General features: G+C 40.2%; 1 protein-coding gene across 1 annotated transcript in view; it reads left to right on the top strand.

Moving 5' to 3' along the window:
- Window positions 1-15,276, top strand: part of ush1c (Usher syndrome 1C) — a 141,449-nt gene that overhangs the window by 9,965 nt on the left and 116,208 nt on the right. The window contains 1 exon segment of the mRNA XM_052029288.1: window positions 6,203-6,270. Within this exon segment, the coding sequence (XP_051885248.1) occupies window positions 6,203-6,270 (68 nt within the window).

The following is a 15,276-nucleotide window of genomic DNA, read 5'->3' as shown; positions in this document are numbered from 1 at the left end:
TATTGCAGCCAAGCACAGCACAAATAATTTGATCGGCTGGTCCCCGAGCTGTATATTCTGCATTTGCCATCAATAGTTATAATATTTTGGTTCTGGTTCTGCAAGTTTTTGCTTTGTTGTTGGTTGTTAGTCTATCAATGAGACAAATTGGAAAGCATATTGAATGTTGTGGAAAGAATTTTTACCACTTATATTGATGCTGACAGTGCTATGGTTTTTGGTTATGATGTCATGTGACCTAGTACAATGGCAAGTTTTGTATTTCAGATTTTAAAAATAGTAGCAGCTGAAAGTTTGAGTACTTTTTCTGTTTGCTGTAACATTATTCTGCATTTTATAGCACACAGTTCTGTCAGCCTTGAGATTGTAATTGAACAGCTGCTTGCACAGTCTCAATTTTTTATGACCCCTTGTGCTGTATCAGAAAGTGATAAAGTAACAGCATTAATCATAGTGCCATGTAAATTGTCAAGTGTTGGAGCTGCAATATTTTAAAATAAAGAATTCCTTCTATCCAATAATATTCAATGCCCTTTAGCTAATGTTTTTCAGCAATGCAGTTTAGCAGTGATCTCAGTAATTTGCAGTTCTTGATCTGTATAAAGGCCAAATTGAGCTGACAGAAGGCCAGCATGCTTGACCAAACGTGGAAGACCAAGACAAATGGGGTCAGATACCAACACCTCTGACTCACTATGGAGCCCAGTGAAAGAGCACTGTTGCACTGAGGAAAGGGGCCAATTGCACCTTGCACCCAGTTACTCTGCATTGTGCCAAGCTGGTATGGCTAGTGTACAAACCAAATTTTATGGTGTTTGAGTTATTTTAACTTGATTTTTTTAAATAATTGCTCATATTTTAAAGTATTTCTTTTGGATTTCATAATTTTAACATTTCTTAAATCTATTTCAATAGACTTTAAATGTCTATCAGAGACAGTAAGGACAGTCCCGAAACCTTTGACAGTGGTGATCTGTCAAAACTAGTCAGGACATTCCAATGGTAAGGCACCAGAATACAAAACCTGAGGCCAATTTGCTGCGTGGAGCCTCTTCTGCCTCAAGAGGCACCTTTGGTGTGCAGGGAATGTCATGTAGTCTGGCTTTCCACATCTGGATAAAATAAGTCTGTGTTGATATTGCAGGTTGCAAGTCTGGGGAACAGTTTGGGTCCACTTGGATCCAGCCCAATGACCTCAATGACTTAAACTCCCAAATTGCTGCTAATATGTGTGCAGTTCTATGCTAGAGGCTCACACTCAACCAGAAACTATTGAGAATCTGCTCATATGTATTTCCCACAGAACCATAATAAGCCAATTCCCATGTATTAGATTCAAAGTTAATATCTAGTTGTCAAAAAGATTGAGTCCTAACAAATGCATAATGTTGCTTACTGTCCTTAAGAGATGTATCAACTTTAACAAAACTGGATGCTACTGGAAAAATGTGACCAAATAACACAGTTTAAAAGCATCCTGATTAGTGGGAAAAGAAGTGGCGAAAGAGCATTTGAAACTAAGTTCCTTTCCTGCCTTGCTTTACTGATGAATGATTTTAAAACTGCTTGTTGCCTTGTTAATAAATGCAAATCTGGATCAAAGATGCACGTAGGCCCCTGTTGTTACTTTAACCTGCTTTTGTTACTTCTAGTAGCCCACCACTAAAAGATATAGAAGGTAGTGAAAATCACTAAGGTGATTTTTAATTGTTTCCTTTAGTGGATCCAGGATGAACACCCATACTTTTCCAGGGCCAACAGCATAAGTCCCATTTGCTGCTGCCCTGCTGCCCTGCTCCCCTCCTCCACCCAGTTGTATCTAACTTGGCCTAGAAGCGGCATAATTAGGCACGTTGGCCTGCAACCAATGCAGGAGTAAAGGCGAGCAAAGGTTTCACTTCCTCAGAGGTTAACGTTGCTCATGGGTCCTGCAGCATGTGAGTTGTTTGATGAATTCTGATGGGTAGACATATTGGTACATTGGCAGACCGGCTAGGAAGTGTGTTTACAGTAGACCCAGTACCAACCTTGCACTAGGCTGTGCTCAGATTCTGGGCCTATAATTTCCAGCATGGGAGTAATGGCTGACTCAATTACCAACTTTGTCCATACTCTCGTGGGCAGCATCTGGTGGACAATGTTTCAGTTTGCATTGCTGTATAAGCAGAAGTTAGCTTTGAGCAAAAGGGCATGCAGGGTGTCAACACTGTGCGCCAACAGGTTACTAGGCTCGATAAAACAGTACCTTGTGTGTGTGACAGTGGTTTCATGAATACAGAGCTGCCATTCACCATCAGGAAGATCCTGTTGTTGTCAATCTGCCAATGCCTTTACTGTTATGTGTGAGCCAAGACTCTGCTGTATTCCTAGATGGGGTGGATTGAAGTCCATTTTTCTTCACCCAGAGTTGCCCAAGTTCAACTTTTAAGGCCATTTCAATCTTGTCAATTGAAGGTCAGCAGCCTCATACAAGCCATGCTCAGGAACTGGGGTAGCTTTGAGTATGAGAACCAGGGCAGAAGTAGATATCTGAAAGCCAGATTAGTTGATGGTTTAATGCAGTATAGAGTGCTTTTATTTATAAATTTGGTTTGGTAAATTAATTTTCCATTGTTATTTAATTTTGTACAGTGGCCAAGTACATACTTGAGAGCAAGAGAGTGGGAGTGTAGGATTCTCGGTAAATGGAGAATTAAGATTAATGAGAATTGGATGGATTGTTCACAGGACTCCCAGATAATCTTAAAGCTCACTGCTATGTTCTTCAGGGCTTCTCTGCAGAGATCCAGGCAGCAAAAATGATATGTCAGGCAGGTTGCCAGTGTTCTGTTCTTTCAAATATGGTCTGGCAGCATTGTTTTCATGCTGCACATATGTGGACAGGTTGCACACCAATGTCATAAGACAAGGTGTCATCAGCTACCATTCAGCTTGTCATGTGCTGTAACAGAATTAAAGCATCAGGATACCAGGTGTTGCCTGTGCATGACTTCATATCAGCTGGAGACTAAGGGAGCAGAATCACAATCTCGCCATATTAAAGGAGTTTGTGGTTGAAACAATTTGGCTTGATAGTTGATAATGAAGAACAAAGTTTCAGGAAGATAACATTTGGCTGGTTAGATGAGCACAGAAATGGCAAATTGTGAGAAGATGGTTAATATTCTAATGGGCAAGGAAGTATGCACAAGATACTGTGAAGTTCAGAGGAACAGAAGGATACAGGAGTGGACTTCCACAGATATCTGAAAGTAGCAAAGTGGTTAAAAAGGCATACAAGATAATTTTCCTTTATTGGTAGAAGCACATAATATAAATACAGGGAGGTTATGCTAGAATTGAATCTAACACATCTAGAATATTTGCATATAGTTCTGTTAACTGCATTTCAGGAATGATGTGATAGCATCAAAATATGTCCTGAAAAGGTTTGCAAAGATTTTGCCAAGGATGGAGAAGCTTAGGAAAGGCTGACAAGTCTGAGCTGAGGAAAATATAAAGTACAGGCCCACCCCAGCTTACAAACACCTGATTTAGGTACAATGAGCTTTTGGGATTCCTGGCAGGATGGATTTGCTGGCTGCTGCAGAGCTGTAGGCATCTTCTGCCATCTGAGAGCTCAGTTCATTGTTGGATTTCCGACTTGCAAACTGTTAGGTTATGAACAATTCTCAGGAACGGAACCTTATTGTAACCTGGAGAGGACCCATAATGAGACGTCTCAATGAAGTGAGTGAGAAGGACCTTTTTCCCTTAGCAGAAAGATCAATGACTAGGAAACATGAATTCAAAGTAATAGGTGGAAAGATTGGAGGGAAGCTGGGAATTTTTCTTTTACCCAAAGTGTCTGGAACTTCCTGCCTGAAAGGTTGGTGTAATTGAAATCCTCGTCACATCTAAAAAGTGCCTCAAAGTTCTTAACATGTTATAACCTACAGAGATATAGATCAAGAGCTGGAAATGGAATTAATTTAGTAGCTTTTTTTTCAGCTGGCATGGACACAACCAGCCAAATGGCCCATAATTTTTTCTGATTTTATTGAACAGGAAGCTGAATACAGCAGAAAAATATTGATCCGGATTTTAAAATGTGATTTAATCACATAATTGGTACATATTTATATATAATTTGTCCTGACTTATGTTAATAATAATTCTGGTGGCCAGAAGAAAATGATAATGAGGATGGAGTGAAGTAGCTGCTGATGTGAAGCATTAATTGCCAGGGTGAATCAGAATCAGGTTTATTATCACTGACGTATGTCGTGAAATTTGTTGTGAAATTTGCAATACGGGATGGAGCTCCATATGGTAGTCACAGGGGAAATTGAAAACAATTGTATTGCAGTCGAGCAAACAAAACAAAGGATGCTATGAGTCTCGTTTGTTTAGTTTTTTTAATGAGATTTTAAATGAGAAAAAGGTGTTCCAAGCTGCAGTACTTAGTTGCTTTGATAATATGGAAATTTGTTAACTATAGTGCTATTTTAAGAATCATTTTTAAACTAGTTCATAAATGCTAGTTCTGTTGTAATGAAGCAGTTCTGTCGCATTCTACTCCAAGTATTAGATACATGGAGTATATTAGGAAAGCATTTTGTGGGAATCATTTTGTTGCATTGCATTATTTGGAAATTGAATCTTTTGAAATTTTCAGAAGACAAAATGTGTCTCTGGAATAAGGCCAGTTTCTTTCATGAGCTGTAGAACATTCCAGAAAACGCTATATTGGAGGATGGGGCAGAATGTAAATTATCCAAATTTGCCAATGGCATGAAAATTGGTGGAAGGGCATGTTATGATGAAACTATTTAGACTCTCCAATAGTAAATAGATAAGAGTGAGTGGGCATAAGCTTGGTAAATGGAGTTTAATGTGGGAAAGTGTGAGATCATGCACTGGTAGAGGAATCTAAAGGCAGACTATATTACCTAAATGCAGAAAGATTGCAGAAGAGCAAGAGGCACAGTTTTGGTTCCCTTACTTAAAGGATGTACTGGCATTGGAGGCAGTCCAAAAGCAACTAAACAAATTAAATCTATATTCCTTGGAGTTTCGAAAAATGAGGAGTGATCCTATTGAAACATATAAGATCCAGAGGGGGCATAACAGGATAGATGTTGAGATGTTTTCACTAGTGGGAGAATCTCAAGTAAGGGGACGTATCTATACAATTAAGGGGCAGTCATTTAAAACTGAGATGCATAGGAACTAGTCGCAGACGGTGATGCATCTCTGGAATTCTCTACCCTGGGCGGCTTTGGCCGCTGGATCGAAGGGGCATTTAAGTAAGAAGCAGGTACGTTTTGAAAGATCAAGGAATTGAGGGCTATGAGGAACTGGCATAAAAAAAAAGATGAAGCCTGGGGCAGATTAGCCATGATCATGTTGAATGGTGGAGCAGGCTTGAGGCTGAGTGGCCTACTCCTGCTCCTATTTTCTTGTGTTCTAAGAGCTTAGCGATGCTGTAACCTTGAAATAGTTATGCATAGTTACTGGCATTTTTTCCTTTCTACATCTTAATGCTTAAGGAGTTCAATATGGAAAATGAAATTTATTTCTTGAAAGAGAAAGTTATTATTTTTAGTTGATTAATTGATAATATATTATAAACTGACACCAGCTTAAGAGAATCTTTTGTCAGCTAGTAGGGATAGTGACTATCAGCAGCAGCTCAGCTGGGTGGCAGACAACCAACAGAATCTGATACACCTGTGATCCTACGTTGCCTGCTGCTTGGATGCTGACATTATGTTCTTTGAACCACTGATCACTTTACATGTTAGTATTTTTGTGTCAATTCTGCTGAGCAAGAATGTGTTCCATTCATGAATGGCCCAAGAGATTCCTGAATATATTTATTGAACAGCTTAGTGACCATCAGGTACAAGAGACTTTATCAAAAAATGTTTCTCAGATTCTCTTTTATATTATGTTGGCCATAAATAAAATCAGTACTAACAATTGTTTAGTTTCAGTACTTTCAGCAAAAGATTGTAAACTTATAACTGATGTGCTATTCAACTTTGATTATGTCCTTTACTGGATTTTCAATCAGATTGCTAAAAACCTAGCAGTTTCATTGAAGTGATAAAATTATCATGTAATTTTATTAAAGATTCAGTTATTTGCCTATTTTGATTGTTAGTTAACACCTATTTTGTGGTGAATGTATTTTATTTGAAATATTTCTTTCCCTCAGGTGGATATATTAATTGACAGTGATGCAGAAAAGGACTATCTTTATGATGTACTACGTATGTACCACCAGTAAGTAGCTTTCTTACCCACTACTCCTCCTTGTTTTAGGTGTTTTATTTGTAAATTACATTTCTTGTTTCCAAATGTATTTGCATTGCCCAAACAGGAATCTTTATTTATAAGCGGGCAACACCAGGGTTGTTAACTTGCTGTAGTTTGTAGGGCAAGCTCAGATTTAAGAAGATGGGTAATGTTTGATGTGAAAATATAGCTAAATATAAAATTTGAGAGTGTATTCTGCTCACAGGAACTAATAAATAGAAATTAAGAATAAACTTATGCTACCTCAACTCATCCCAAAGTGGTCTACAGACAATTAAGTCCTAATTAAATAATAGACATTGATGAAAAATTATCGATTTTTAGTGTTTGTTTATCATGTAACATAAATGAGCTTCCCAAACTGAACAGAATATTACCATTACTATTGATGTAATACATATTAATATGACACAACAGCTGATTTATTGTATTGTGCAGAAGTTAATATGTTGAGAATTTGGCACTTGTTTTGGCAGAACACTGTAATGTTGACTCTTATTTCCTTCATTTTAAAAAGCATGTATGGCTGAATGTTTATTTGCAGATTTCTGTTTAAATCTGACTAACGTCTGCTTAAGCTCCATGTAACCTATCACCACAACCTCCATCTGTGTGAATAGTGGATGGTAGCTACAACAGTGTGATATGGGGGCATGGGGTGGGGGCAGGAACCATAGGGCACTGGTGGATGTACTGGATCAGGTGAATCCAATTCTTCTAATGCAAAGGTCACAAGAGTATTCCAGATGAGGAACAATGGGTGATCTTGTCCATCCCACATGCAAAGTTATAAAATGACTTGTCAATCACCCAGCCAAGAATAATCTCAGACCCCTCCTGGTCTGAATAGCTCCTTCCCAAACTGAGCAAATGGGGTAGCCCTAATTTCTGTTGAACAGTGGAACACTAAGCATAGTGTTTACTTAAAGATGTTGATTGTCAGAATTTGTACAAGTACTGTTTCATTATTGGTACATGCACTGTCACTCAGTGAATGTAGAAATTTTCTCATGTATTTCCTGGTGCAAAGCTCTATTTCAAAGTACCAAACACACATTTACATTTTAATGTGGGTATTAAAGATGACCATTACTATTCTGTGTTCTTTAAGTTCTTTTACAAATAGAAATTTTTTGAATTGAAGAACTATAATTAGCTTTAGGTATTTACAGCAAAAGTCCACCCAGAAATAATAAAATGCAGTGATGGTTTGAATATTTCATAAATACATTAAAATTATTTGCCTTAGTATGTGTTTTAATGTTTTCAGGGAATTCATTTGCATTTGTGCAGTATGATAGTGCAGTAGTTTGGTTATTGGAATTGTAATTCAGGCCCTTGGAATAATAATTCAAGTTCAAATCCCATGGCAGTTTGAGGTTTTCAATTCAGTTTAAGTCATATTCCAACCTTAATCCTAATATTAGAACTGCCTATATTTGCTAAGTAGTTATTTCATATAAAATATATTATATTTGGCTCTCCCTTCATAATTATGAACTATGAAATTGGAAAATTCAATTAAAATATTTAAAAACCTATCTCCAAGTAAAGAAACTGAATATTTTGGTATTAAATGTTTAAACCACTGCATGACAAAATTGTAATGAACTGTGGAATTTTATTCTGGACAAAAAATTATTTTATGCTTGTATTGCTGCTACTGCAGCAATGTTGTGTGGGATATATTGTTTCCATTCGTCACTTGAATAAACGAAGCACAAAAGAAGCTGAAATGTAGACGTTGGCAAAGTTTCCATGTGATCTTTGTAAAGAAGACTTGTTTTGTTTCCCAGTGGGCTTTTCCGCTTCAGTTTCATTGAGGTTTGCCTAATTGCTTTTGCCATTCATAAAGCAAAGCCCTTCAGTGTTTGGATCATCTACGAATCGACAGTTCTTAATAATTTACTGGCTGTGCTAAGTTAATGAAATTCACAACAATACACTATAACAGTCATGTCCTCTGCCTCATTTATTTATTATTTTTCCACACCACATAGTTTGTCACAAGACATTAAAGATTCTTGCACATATCCACAAAATATACATGCACATTTACTGAAATCGAGACAGTTTTGCTGTAGGGATACATATAGCACCAGTTTCTGGATTCCTTTGCTAAACTGACCCCTGACCAAACCCTGCCTCACTCCCAGCCAAGTAATGACTTGACTCCTTGGTAAACTCGTTCCTCAGCTTGCCATGGTTGATGATATTTAATGTTTGGAATTGGTTACATTGATTCAATGATGCAAGAGTCTGAGGTGCGGGGGGATGGATTGGTATTTTCTTATTGGTTAAAAGGGGAGTGGCTGTGAGGGTCTTGATGAGTGCCTCAATGCAAAGTGATTTTTAGATAGATGATTAGTGAAAAGCTCACTGTGCAGATTTTTTAATGATGAAGATTAATGTAATACATAGATTTTTATGGTTTAAATGTGATTAACATTTTTAAAATGTTTCAGTGTGTTTTTTTTATTGGGTTTAAGTCATTTAAATTATTTCCTGTTTTTGTTGAAATTTATTTTGAAAAAAATATTCTGAGCATTTATGAATGTCTCAGAAAGATTGTGTTTTAAGTAATTGGCAGCTAAGACTGTTACACCGATCAAGGGGTCTGGCTTAGCCAGACGTCACAGTGTGTTTCTCCTTGTTTGGGTTGCTATTTTATTTTCCCTCCCCATTCCCATACCGACCTGTTTGTCCCCCCGCCTCCTCCACTGCCAGGGTGAGGCTAAACACAAACGAGAAGAACAGCACCTCATATTCCGCCTGGGTAGTCTGCAACCTGATGACATCAACGTTGAATCCTCCAATTTCAGGTAAACTGCTCCCTCTCTGTCCCTTTTCTCTCTCCTCATGATCTACCTAGTTCATCCAGCACCCACCCCAGCCCACCAACACCCTGTTTAGTCCCCCTCCTCCATCCACTTGTTCTGTCCCTCACTCACACACTCCTCCCACTCGGTCCCCTGCCCCTACTGTTCCCATTTTCCCACCCCACTTCCATTATTTGATTCCACATTCCACTTTACTTTCTTATCAGATTCCATCATCTGCAGCCCTTAGTTGCCTCCACCATCACCTTCCAGTCGCTGTCACTATTACCAATCTTCCCTCCTCACCGCTTGCTAGCTCTTGCTCCACCCCTTCCCCTCACCTCTTTGTACTGGCAATCATCCCTCTATCTTTCAGCCCAGAACATTGACTGCCCATTTTCCTCCAGCATCTTGTTTGTTACTCTAGATTCCAGCATCTGCAGTCTCTTGTGCCTCATTCAGTGACTTTTAATAAGCCAGTTCGCCACCATGTTTTGAGAATAATTAAGATGGGCAATAAGTGTTGACCTTCTGGTTACACTCAGAGGACAAAAATAAATGTATGTAGTGAAACTTTTTCCCAGGGCGACAATGGCTAACACGAAGGGACATAATTTTAAGGTGACTAGAGGAAAGTTTAAAGGGAACGTCAGGGGTAAGTTTTTTTACACAGAGAGTGGTGGGTGCGTGGAACACACTGCTGGCAGAGGTTGTGGGGGGCAGATACATTAGGGACATTTAAGAGACTCTTAGATAGACACGTGAATGATAGAAAAATATGGGGCTATTTGGGAGGGAAGGGTTAGATCTCAGAGCAGGATAAAATATCGGCACAACATTGCAGGCTGAAGGGCCTGGACTGTACTGTAGTGTTCTATGTTCTAAAAACCTACCTGGAAAATCCTAATTGATATCTGAGCTGGGTATTTTCCCCTCAGGCTTCACTTCTTCTCCTCTACACTCCCCACTAGATTTTTAACCAGACCCAACCTCTTTTGAAGACAGCACCCTAGAATCACCTCAACTGTGCGTTATCCCAAGCTGAATTGATGAATTATCCTGTGCACGAGAAGGAACAAAATGATCCAGCGGTTTACTGAGTACTTGGACCTGCTGTACACAGCATTTTCAATGTTTCCTTCAATGTTTGAAATGAGTGTCCAACCTCACTGCTGGATGATACAGAAATATCAAACTACCAAATGCTATTTTGTGCACATGAAAGCTATGAACATTACTAACCAGAACTGCAGACTGTTATCAGAGATCAACTCTTTGAGAAGGCTGTGTCATAGAATAATACAGCACAGTTATAGTCCCTTTCGTCAACCGAGTCTGCACCAGTCTTAAAGCACCCTTTTACACGAATTCCATTTTATTCTCCCTACAGTCCCTCCATCTCTTCCCAGCTTCTACCACTCACTTGTATGCTCAGAGAAATTTGCAGTGGCCAATCAACCTATCAACCCACACACCCCTGGGGTGTGCGAAGAAACTGGAGCAGCTGGAACAAATTAATGCGGTCACAGGGAGAATGTGCAAACTCCATACAGACAGCACTGGAGGTCAGGATTGAACCTGGGTCGCTAGAGTTATGATGCAGCAGCTCTACGTCAATAGTTATCTCTGCAGTAGTTGCAAATCCCATCAGCAAGACTTCAAGTTACTATCAGTGGCTGTCCACCAGAATGAGAAAGGTGTCTGCCTTCAATTGAAAATTTATTTTCACTCTCTGGAATAGTTGAGCCAGTCACTTCCACATTATAAAGGAATTCTAGGTGGCAGTACTCTGCAGTCCATTCACGCGGAGCACGCATAACCCATATCCTTTACATCTTGATCATTACCTGGCCAACACACAAAACTCCAAAACCTTCACGTGGACCGTGCCCACATGCCTCCCCAAGAACCTGTACATCCCCAGCGAGGATTTCAAAACAGTCACATGATAGCCCAGTTTCAAACAGACCTGATTCACTGTTTGTTCATGCCTCCGCCTCCATGCAGGCCAAATGTCCTTGCCGGTGCCCATTGACAATTCATGACAGTCCAACAGTTTGCAGTCATAGACCTGTATAAATGGAACACCTAGTTGGGTTGTCCTGGTAATCTCGTCAGCTGAGACCAAAAAAATCATGATTAATAGCCTGCAGCATGAAAACTCACTGCTCCAGATTTGTTGTCATTTCCTTGTATGATGGCCATAGTAGAGCACTGCCCATAGCATATAGTTTACAGCTACAGCAAGCAACACTTCCTAATATTATAGTCAGGAAGCTGCCTTTGTCAGAATGGCTGACTTTAGGTCAAAGGTGGCAGTAGTGGCTTGTGGTGCATGATTGACTGCAGTGAGAACGTATTTATAAAGTAGGTGTGAATGACGGCACTAGCTTCTATCTCTGCATATTTGCATTCATTTAGAGTGGAGCAGTGAGTTTTCACACTGCAGGCTGTTGATGATGATTTTATGGTTTCAATTGATGAGATTAGAGGAACAAATGCAATTGATAGTTCATGGCCTGAGTTTCATCATGTGAGTAATGATCGTACAGACCTCATGCTGGGGCATCACAATATCAGTGCCCTTTTGGGATCATAATGAACTGCTTAGGCGAGTCTTATTTCCTATTAGCTGCTCTTCATCCGGTTCCAAGGTCCACCTTTCCATATTTACTTATAAAGGGGGTTAAGACGATGATAACATCTGGTAAAAATTGAGCATAGCATTGGAATATCCGATGGAAAGACCGACTTTCAACTGGGCATGTGCATGGATCAGCTTTGTGAAAATTTTTGTCCTGCCACTTCTGCATGTAAGTTGCCCATATGATATTCTGGACTTTATTCAGCACCTCATGACAGCATTTGCAGTTCTTCCCCATTTGTGCCTTTGGTAGGTAGAGCACAAGTCTGAGCCATGAGGAGATAGGCTCAGCATCTTGTCAATGAGGATGTAGGTTTTGTGGCCTGCACAAATCATTCAACAAATCCACATATTTTATCAATAGCTTATTCAGCCCTGTTTGTGCTGAACTCAAACTGCAGATTCATGCCCATTTCAGCTGAAAGACTCTTATCCTTGGTAGGCATGGTAGTGTAGCAGTTAGCATAATGTTATTACAGCGCCAGCAACCTGGGGTTCATTCCAGCAACTGTCTGTAGGAGTTTGTATTTCTCACCCGTGTCCTGCGTGGGTTTCCTCCGGGTGCTCCGTTTTCCTCCCACATTCCAGAGACGTACAGGTTAAGAAGTTGTGGGCATGCTATGTTGGCGCCGGAAGCATGGTGACACTTGCAGGCTGCCCCCAGAACACTCTACGCAAAAAGATGTATTTCACTGTGTGTTTTCGATGTACATTGACTATAAAGATATCTCATCTCATCGCGTCTCATCTCATCCGTGTTTTATCCAATGGTGTCAGTTTATTAATGCACTTTTTAGTACGTCATCAGTAAGTTTATGCAGAACTCCCAAGGTCCTTCCTGTAAGCTTATTGAGTCCTGATGTAGGGTATCAACCTGAACGTCGACATTTCCTTTCCCCCAACAGATGCTGCTTGAACTGTTGAGTTCCTCCAGCAGATTGTTTGTGCTCTAGATTCCAGCATCTGCAGTCTCTTGTGTCTCTAAGTTTACAATGAGATGTTCCTATTGGTCAATGGTATCTTGCTGAATTTCTACCCATAGGTATCATCCAGATTACTGAATGATCCACAGCCAAGTCAATGCTTATATTTAATTTGAGACTGTTTACTGTCATAGTAGTTTTAAGGTCATTATTGTCTTCTGTTTGGCTGCACCTGTTGTGAAATGCCACTTATTACGTGCACTTTTTGGTCTAATTGTGTTATCAAGACAGTTGGAGCACCCTTCCATGACCACTTGCTTCAATAACGATAGCAGGCTTTTCTATCTTTTTTGGTTTCATGTGACCTAGTTCCTTGCCAAAACTGTCCTCTGCAATCACCTCACAATATAAAGATGGTAATAGCATTGCGGTATTTGCAGCCCTCTGCTTCCCGTAATCCTATCCTGACAGAAACTCTTGAGCATTCTAATACGCCATCTCTATTTCAGCTCCTGCTTAGGTGAATGTGAGCTCAGGTGTACTTAAAAGCTCCACCTGAGTGCACTTAATAAACTGTTCCTCAACATATGGTCTGGGAACTTTCCAAGGTTGCAGCGTCCCACGAGGTCCTGCAAATGCACAATGTAATCACTGAATGCCTCCTCTGGAATCCAAAAATATACATACCAAGTTTGTAGTTTTGAAATATTTCATATGACACTGGGTTAAAATATATCTTTCATATCTGACCAGACATCAACTGTGCTGCATGGTGCCAATAGACTGTCCCTGGTGTCACATAAGCATTCAAGTCTACTTGCACTAATGCCATGGCTTTCTTTCGTTCTCGAGTCACGACATTTTGTTCTTCACTTGTAACTTCTACACTGTTACTTGCTTTGAAGAGCTTATCCAGTCATTGAAGGTAAATATTAACATTCAGTTATATTTATCAAGTTTTCCAATGTAACCCATTTGTCACATTTCTACCATTTTGTCTTGAGCTTTGTTTCCATGTGCTAGTTCTTAGTTCAACTTTGAGAGGGTTACCTGCCTTTTAGCTGTACTTGTCTAAGTTGCAGACTTGCCAGACTCCTCTTGCAATACAGACTTTCACAGAACTTTTGGTATCCATCATCATCATCGATGTAGTGTCTTTGGGCTCTTCTCTACTGTGGAGTATAACTCATTTAGACATGGAACATCAATTGTGGGTATTTATATTGGTGTTGATATTTGTTTATTATTGTCACTTGTACCGAGGTACAGGAAAAAATCTTGTCTTGCATACAGTTCGTACAGATCAATTCATTACAGTGCATTGAGGTAGTACAGAGTAAAAATGATAACAGGATACAGAATGAAGTATCACAGCTACAGAGGAAGTGCAGTGCAGGCAGACAATGAGGTGCAAGGTCATAAAATAAAGGAACCATTCAATAGTCTATAACAGTGGGATCAAAGCTGTCCTTGAGCCTGGTGGTATATGCCCTCAGGCTCCTGCATCTACTGCCTGCTGGGAGAGGGGAGAAGAGAGAATGACCCAGTTGGGTGGGGTCTTTAATTACGTTGGCTAGTTCGCCAAGGCAGCAAGAGGTATAGACAGAGTCCATTGGAGAGGAGGCTGGTTTCCGTGACGTGCTGGGCTGTGTCCACAACTATCTGCAGTTTCTTGTCCTGGGCAGAGCAGTTGCCATACCAAGCCGTGATGCATCCAGATTGGATGCATTCTCTGGTGCATTGATAAAAGTTGGTGAGTGTCAAAGGGGACGTGCCAAATTTCTTGGCCTCCTGAGGAAGTAGAGGTGTTGGTGAGCTTTCTTGGCTATGGCATCTACATGGTTGGACCAGGACAGGCTATTGATAATGTTCACTCCCAGGAACTTGAAGCTGTCAACCCTCTCGACCTCAGCGCCATTGATGTTGACAGGTGCATGTCCACCAACCCCCTTTCCTGAAGTCAGTGACCAGCTCTTTTGTTTTGTTGACATTGAGGGAAAGGTTGTTGTCGTGACACCATGTCACTAAGCTCTCTATCTCCTTCCTGTACTCTGACTTATTCTTATTTGAGATACAGCTTACTATGGTGATATCATCTGCAAACCTGTAGATGGAATTAGAGAAGAATCTGGCCACGCAGTCATGAAAATGTAGGGAGTAGAGGGCTGAGAACACAGCCTTGTGGGGCACCAGTATTGAGAATAATTGTGCTGAAGGTGTTGCTGCCTATCCTCGCTGATTGCAGTCTGTTGGTCAGGAAGTCAAGAAACCAATTGCAGAGGGAGGTGTTGAATCCCAGGTCTCGGAGTTTGGTGATGAGTTTGCTTGGAATTATAGTGTTGAAGGCGGTGTTGCAGTCAATAAACAATAGTCTAACGTAGGTGCCTTTACTGTCCAGATGCTCCAGAAATGGAGTGTAGGGCCAAGGAGATGCTGTTCACTGTAGACCTGTTTCAGTGGTAGGCATTGTTGCTATGTTTAACCATGTGACCCAGCTTCTTACACTAATATGCACATGCACGTCCTCTAATGTCACCTATTTACTTTGGGGAGGGATTCAGTCCTCATTTTGTAAAAGCTAAGATCC

This window comes from Pristis pectinata, chromosome 14 (genome assembly GCF_009764475.1).
Source record: "Pristis pectinata isolate sPriPec2 chromosome 14, sPriPec2.1.pri, whole genome shotgun sequence".
Taxonomy (NCBI): Eukaryota; Metazoa; Chordata; class Chondrichthyes; order Rhinopristiformes; family Pristidae; genus Pristis; species Pristis pectinata.
Note: the sequence above shows the minus strand (reverse complement) of the source record. Positions and strands in the feature narration are given on the sequence as shown.